This window comes from Anolis sagrei, chromosome 8 (assembly GCF_037176765.1).
Source record: "Anolis sagrei isolate rAnoSag1 chromosome 8, rAnoSag1.mat, whole genome shotgun sequence".
NCBI classification, from domain to species: Eukaryota; Metazoa; Chordata; class Lepidosauria; order Squamata; family Dactyloidae; genus Anolis; species Anolis sagrei.
The window spans coordinates 44,259,072-44,266,656 of NC_090028.1; the positions used below are offsets into that span (position 1 = coordinate 44,259,072).

At 48.7% G+C, this 7,585-nt stretch overlaps 1 protein-coding gene across 1 annotated transcript in view; it reads left to right on the top strand.

Moving 5' to 3' along the window:
- Positions 1–6,309: 6,309 nt before the first annotated feature.
- NRN1L (neuritin 1 like) overlaps positions 6,310–7,585 on the top strand; it is a 27,209-nt gene continuing 25,933 nt past the window's right edge. Inside the window, exon 1 of the mRNA XM_067471156.1 lies at positions 6,310–6,419. Within this exon, the coding sequence (XP_067327257.1) occupies position 6,419 (1 nt within the window). The 5' untranslated portion in view covers positions 6,310–6,418. The remainder of the gene's footprint in view (positions 6,420–7,585) is intronic.

Here is a 7,585-nt window from a genome sequence, read left to right on the forward strand (position 1 = left end):
CCCCACCCCCTCCCCCCCCCAAACCCACCCTGCATCGGCCTCTCTCGTGGGTCCATGTAATGTGGGGAGAGAAAGGGAGAGGCTGGATCCAGCCTGCTGCTCCTCCCATTTTGTGGCGTGGGATCTCTTAAGGGTCTGAGGGGACAGAGGGGGGGGGGGGGGCTCTGCAGGTTTGCCCTCTCGTACCTTGGGGGAGGGGTGTAGGTGCCTCCTTGAAGGAAAAGGTCAGCAGTACCCGTCCAAAGGAAGAACCGGGGGTGGAACGAGAGCCGCCCCGGCCAGGCTGGCCCTTGGAGTTGGGAAGCCGTGGGATCCGTTCAGGAAGCAGCCGCGCCCATTGTGGGGGCCGTGGGGGGGGGGGGGAGCGCGTTCATGAGTCAGAAGAAGTCCTTTAGATTTGGTTTCGTTTTTGCCTTTTACACCATGATATTATTTCCCCCCCCCCCCTTCTCCTTTTTATCTACAATCTTAACCTTTCATTTTTGAATAATGTTTAAAAAAAGTTCAATAAATGACTTTTTGAATGAAAAAAAAATGCTGCTGTTGCTGCTTCTGTTCCTTGATGTGTTGCGGTCACTGTCCCGGTCATTTGAGGGGGGGGAGAGGAGGGGGGCTGCTTCTGCTGCGGCTTCTGTTCCTTGATGTGTTGTGGTCAGGACTCCCCGGTCACTGTCCCGGTCATTTGAGGGGGGAGAGAGGAGGGGGCTGCTTCTGCTGCGGCTTCTGTTCCTTAATATGTTGTGGTCACATCTCCTCAATCACTGTCTCGGTCATTTGAGGGGAGAAAGAGGGGGGGGGCTGCTTCTGCTGCGGCTTCCGTTCCTTGATGTGTTGTGGTCAGGGCTCCTCAGTCACTGTCCCGGTCATTGCTGGCTATCAAACGAGGGAGACATTTCCAGCAGAATAGGGTTCCTGGCAATCAGGGCTGTGAGCCGTGAGTAGAGAAATTAGGCGCTGCTGAAGCGGGGAGGTGTTTTACGGCAACATAAAGGAAATACCAGGAAATCCCGGCAATCAAAGGAAGGAGGAAGCCTGTGATCCGGGGCTTTTTGTCATACAGCAGCGTTTCTCAACTTAGGGGTCGGGACCCCCCTTGAGGGGGGGTGGCAAAGGGGGTGTATCTATCAGTCCCAACTCCCATCCGGCCCTTAGTGGACAAATGCCCACTGTCTGATAATTGCCATCTCTGGGTGGTTGTAGGTTTTTGGGGCTATATGGCCATGTTCTAGAGGCATTCTCTCCTGACGTTTCTCCTGCATCTATGGCAAGCATCCTCAGAGGTAGTGAGGTCGAAAGCCTTCGACAATAAACTGCAATCTCAATTTCCTTCACAAAGCTCCAGATGGTCCAGCGCTCGGCAGCCAGGTTGCTAACAGGAGCAGCTCTCAGGGAGCATACCACTCCTCTGTTGAGCCAGCTCCACTGGCTGCCAATTCCCTACCGGGCACAATTCAAGGTGCTGGCATTAGCCTACAAAGCCCTAAACGGTTCCGGCCCCACCTACCTCTCCGAACGCATCTCCTCCTATGAACCGACACGGACATTAAGATCGTCCGGGGAGGCCCTGCTCTCGGTTCCGCCTGCGTCACAGGCACGGTTGGCGGGAACGAGAGACAGGGCCTTCTCGGTGGTGGCCCCTCGGTTATGGAATGCCCTACCAAGCGACATCAGACAGGCCCCTTCGTTGCTGGCATTTAGGAAGAAGCTCAAAACCTGGCTCTTTGAGCAAGCGTTTGGCTAATCAGCGCAATTGTACACAGAATGACGGTAAACTGAACATAGGAACGGTATAAGGATATGAGACTGGATCTTGGTTGCGATCGAGGCATTGTATGAATGATTGTGTGTTTGTTATTGGGTATGCTGTGTTTTAATTGTTATTGTTGTGGTAATTAATATTGTGTAAACCGCATTGAGTCACCTATTATAGGTTGAGAAACGCGGTATAGAAATAAAGCAAATAAATAATAATAAATTTATTTGCTATACTTGTATTCCGCCGTTTCTCAGCCTAGCCGGCGACTCAACGCGGTTTACAACAACTTATAACAAACAACAGTATACAGTTTAAAAGCATGAAAACACAATCCACAATACATATATCAATAAACAATCCAATTCATCTCTTGACTGAAATCGTGATCCAGTTTCGTCGTCCAGATTGCCAGTCCTTCAATCATTACACTTATTGCACTGAGTTAACCGAACGCCTGCTCGAACATCCAGGTTTTTAGTCTTTTCCAGAAAACCATCAATGAGGGAGCTGATCTTACCTCCATGGGGAGGGCGTTCCATAGCCGCGGGGCCACCACAGAAAAGGCCCTGTCTCTCGTCCCCGCCAGCCGCCCCTGTGAAGCAGGCGGGATAGAGAGCAGCCCCCCCCCCCCAGAAGATCTTAGGGTCCTTATCTACACTACCTTCCCTGACTGTCCCCAGCCTCCTTTCCCCGCCTCCCTTCTTGACAGCAGAGAACCGAAGCTGCCAGTCCCGGGCTGATGCGGTGATCCTGGCAGTGAGATCTATTGAAATGGGGTGTAATTTCCCAAAACGATGATCAAGGGAAACATCCCCTCTCCCAGTCATTCCTATATCCCAAGCATTGCAAATTTAGCCTACCAACTGTTAGGAATTGTGGGAGTTGAAGTCCAAAACACCTGGAGGGCCGAAGTTGGCCCATGCCTGCTGTATCCTGAAACAACTGCCACAAAAGCTCCTCAACACCACAGGCTGAGTTCCATTGCCTTCCAAGTGTAGAGTCTTGGTGGGGGGCCCACAGGTGACTGCAGAGACCTATTCTTCATCCACACGGTCCTTCACAACAAGTACATCGATTTCCATATGGAAAGCATGTCAGAAATATTAAGAATTAACCAGGTATTTTTAAATACAAACATGTGAATCAAGCACTGAAAGGGTTAAATGGGCACAATGACTCAGCGAAAGCTGCAGTTCTATATTTATTTATTTATTTATTTATTTATTTATTAATGCGCTTGTATACCGCTAATATCTCAGCCTAAATCGGCGACTCATTGCGGTTTACAACACTTAAAAAACAACAATATTCAGTTTAAAAGCATAAAACACATATACAATACAAATTATTGGGCCACCAATAACCATCCAATGCATCTCGTAACTGGAGTCGCAATCCAATTTCATCGTCCATGATTACTAGTCCTTTAGTCATCATAATTCGTTGCAACGGATTAACCGAATGCTTGTTTAAACATCCATGTCTTCAATCTTTTCCGAAACACCATCAGTGAGGGGGCTGATCTTACCTCTATGGCAGGCATGGGGAACCTTCGGCTCTCCAGGTGTGGTGGACTTCAACTCCCACAATTCCTTGAGGCCAAGGTAAGCCTTTGGGGTGAATGCCGAGCCTCAAGGAATTGTGGGAGTTGAAGTCCACCACACCTGGAGAGCCGAAGGTTCCTGACCCCTGCTCTATGGGGAGGGTGTTCCATAGCCGAGGGGCCACCACAGAAAAGGCCCTGTCTCTCGTTCCCGCCAGTCGCACTTGTGAAGCAGGCGGGATCGAGAGCAGGGCCCCCCCAGAAGATCTTAGGGTCCTGGTGGGCTGATAGGCAGAGATACGTTCGGATAGGTAAGTTGGGCCAGAACCGTTTAGGGCTTTAAAGGCCAACGCCAGCACTTTGAATTGAGCCCGGTAGCAGATCGGCAGCCAGTGGAGCTGGTGCAACAGGGGGGTTGTGTGCTCCCTGCGCTCCGCTCCAGTTAGTATCATGGTTGCCGACCGTTGGACTAATTGGAGCTTCCGAGCCGTCTTCAAAGGCAACCCCACGTAGAGAGTGTTGCAGTAGTCAAGACGGGATGTAACCAGAGCGTGGACTACCTATATAAGCAGGTGTGCCTGAAGCTTAGCCGTCACTCTGAGGTAAACCTCAGTGGGAGAAAGGTCTCTGTCTGTGAGGCAGGCCTTAGTCTGTGAAAGAAGCCTCTGTGTGAGGTAGGCCTCACAGTGTGCAGTAGACCTTAGTCTGGGAGAAAGCTGAGTGTGAGAGGCCAGGTGTGAGAAGCTTCGGTGAGAGACGCTCCAGGTTGAGGGCCCCATGTGTAAAGCTGTGTGTGAAGCTCCTGTGTAAGTTTGGTGTGAGAGGAGGCTCTGTGAGAGCGAAGCAATTTTTTCTGCATGAGAAAGAAGCCGAGCGTGGAAGCAAAGAAGGAAGTATAAAGAACTTTATTTGTGTTATGGAAACCTTGCTCTTGTAAATAGTGCAATCATATTATCTTACTACAAAGGAAAGTCTCCCAGGGAAGAGATAACACTGGTCTCGGTGTGCGTGCGTGTTGTTCTTTTGATCACTTTTGGCTGCTGCTGGTGTGTCACGCTGCTGCGCATCAGTGAGTCTGCTGTACATTTATGAGGAAGGGTCTTTTGTGAAGAAGCCCATTCTCCAACAAGGCCGTCCTCCTCGCAAGGGTGGGCTTGCTTGGCGCGCCTTCTTCCTCTTGGCCCGCTTCTCCTTTTGGCCCTCTCTTTGTGCCTTTCCAAATCCACAGCACTGCTGGTAACAGCTGATCTCCAACGACAATGTCCGAGTGCCAAGAATTCCCATGTGTTTGTGGCCCATTTCTTAAGGTCAGCTGCGATCTCTTTGGCTGTTGAATGACGTTCTTGAGCAGAGAGCAGAGGGACCGCTTTGGGGACCGTGATCTGCAAAGGATGTGGTGGCTCCATTCTGCGCATCCTGGAAGGAGTTGAGGCCATTCAATGCCAGGGAGTGGGAGTGGGAGTGGGGGGGGGGGTGTCCCTGCCCTCTGGAAGGGCTTAGCTCTTCCTTTGGATTCCAGGGAGAGGTCAAGGCAGCCAGCTGTTGCCCCCCCCCCCCGGCCTGGGCACCAATGGGCGGCAATGGGCGCCTTCTCCCACCCCCTCCTCCCTCCCTCCCTCCCTCGCTCCAGTGGTGACCCCCTCCCCAAAAGGGCTTTAGGGATTAAAGCCTTGGGAATTTAAATATTTCCTCCCTTGCTGGCGCTTGGAGCGAGGTGGGGGCTGAGGGGGCCTTCCTGGCAAGGCTTTTATAGAAGACCCCCTTGAGCCCCCCCTCCCTCGGGGGAGAGAAAAGGCAGGGGAGAAATAAGGATGATGATGATGATGATAATAATAATAATAATAATAATAATAGTAATGGGTTGTTGTAGGTTTTTCCGGGCTATATGGCCATGTTCTGGAGGCATTTTCTCCTGACGTTTCTCCTGCATCTATGGCAAGCATCCTCAGAGGTTGTGAGGTCTGTTTGGAAGTAGGAAAAATGGGTTTATATATCTGTGGAATGACCAGGGTGGGACAAAGAACTCTTCTCTGCTGGGGCTAAGTGTGAATGTTTCAGCTGATCACCTTGATTTGCATTCAATGGCTTGGCAGCACCTGGGGGGAATCTTTTGTTGGGAGTGATTTCATGTGCCTGATGCAGGCGAAACGTCAGGAGAAAAATTGCCTCCAGAACATGGCCATATAGCCCGGAAAAACCTACAACAACCCATGGATTCCAGCCATGAAAGCCTTCGACAATACAATAATAATAATAATAATAATAATAATAATAATAATAATAATAGGGTTGTGGTTTGTTTCAGGCTGTATGGCCATGTTCCAGAAGCATTCTCTCCTGGCATTTCGCCCACATCTATAGCAGGCTTCCTCAGAGATTGTGAGGAAACTAGGAAAATTTGGTTTATCTATCTGTGGAATAATGCCCAGGGTGAGGAGAAAGAACTCTTGTCTGTTTGAAGCAAGTGTGAATGTTGCAATTGGCCACGTTCATTAGCATTGGATGGCCTTGTAGCTTCAAAGCCTGGCTGCTTCCTGCCTGGTGGAATCCTTTGTTGGGAGGTGTTAGCTGGCCCTGATTGTTTCTTGTCTGGAGTTCCCTTGTTTGCAGAGTATTCTTCTTTATTTATTGTCTTGATTTTGGAATTTTTAAAGTACTGGGAGCCAGATTGTGTTCACTTTCATGGTTTCCTGCTTCCTGTTGAAATTCCCCACCTGCTTCTTGTGGATTCCAGTGGCTTCTCTGTGTAGCCTGACATGGAGGTTGCGAGAGTGGCATTTCCAGCATTTCTGTATTCTCCAATCATAATATGCTGTGCCCAGGTGGGTTCCTCAGGTGCTCTGCTCTGGCTGACTTCTCTGGCTGACTTGGGGGCAATTCCACGCAGCCTTACATATCTGTCATGTGTCATGTTCTGCAGTTGGTGGTGGCTGGTGGTGGCAGGCCTACCATTTGGGGATGGAAGGGTTAATGTAAGTCTTGGTTCTAAAGGGTTGAGTAATCTGTAAGTAAGAGTCCCTGGGTGAAAGCAATCAAGGGTGGAGGCATGCAAGAGACGGGTTGCAGCTGAGTGTTTCTGGATATGAGGAGCGAGCCTTGGGACTGATCTTCAAGAGAAAAGTATTTGTCTTATCTTATTGGTTTTATATTATTATTACTATTTTGATTTTCTGTTGTATTTTTGTGTTTGTACTGTGTTGATTGGCGTGGCCTCATGTAAGCCGCCCTGAGTCCCCTTGGTGACGGGGTATAAATGAAGTATTATTATTATTACTATTACTATTATTATTATTATTATTATTATTATTATTATTATTATTGGTGGTGGTAGATGCTGCTGGTTTTCCCCCAGGTGTGTGGATTTTCGGTGTCCTGACCTGTCTCTTGAACCCTTGGCACCCTGGAACTGGCTTTTGACTACCAGGGTCCTCAACTTTTTAGACAGAAGGCCAGGTCACAGCCCCTCAAACTGTTGGAGGCCGGATTATAATTTGGAGAAAAAATGAATGAATTTCTATGCATATCTTATTTGTAGTGATAAAAGAATTCCTGAACATATCTTATTTGTAGTGGGAAAAAACACTTAAAAACAAGACAATAATTAAAATGAAGAACAATTCTGATAAATATAAACTTATTAGTATTTCAATGGGAAGTGTGGGCCTGCTTTTGGCTGATGAGATAGGATTGTTGTTGTTGTTGTTGTTGTTGTTGTGTGCTTCCAAGTCATTTCAGACTTAGGTTGACCCTGAGCGAGGGCCGGGTAAATGATCTTGGAAGGCCGCATCCGGCCCCCGGGCCTTAGTTTGAGGACCCTGGGTTTAGACTCTTGATCCCTGGACTTTGTTTGGCGCTTGACCACTGGACTGGACCTTTTGGACTAGGGATGTTATCTTGAACCCACAACAGTGTTTGCTGTCAGTTTTGTTTTATATTCCGTGGCCGAGTGCAATGTTTTAAATTTTATATTTTGGAGTATTAAAACAGCCAGGAAGTTAGTGCTGCTTTGATTAAATTGTTTAACACAACCTGGGAGTTTGTTTGGTTCATCTCTGCCTGAATAACGGCAGAGCCCTGGCATGGTGACAATATCCCAGAATCTCAAGGCAGAAAACCCCGCGTGATCTGAGTGTGAACTCAGGCGACCCAGTTCCAAGCGTTGTCTGCCTGGCTCCTCTGGGATATATATATATACTAGCTGTCCCCTGCCATGTGTTGCTGTGGCCCAGTCTGGTGATCTGGAAAATAAAGTAATGGTTTCTAATCTATGTAAATGTCTTTCTGCT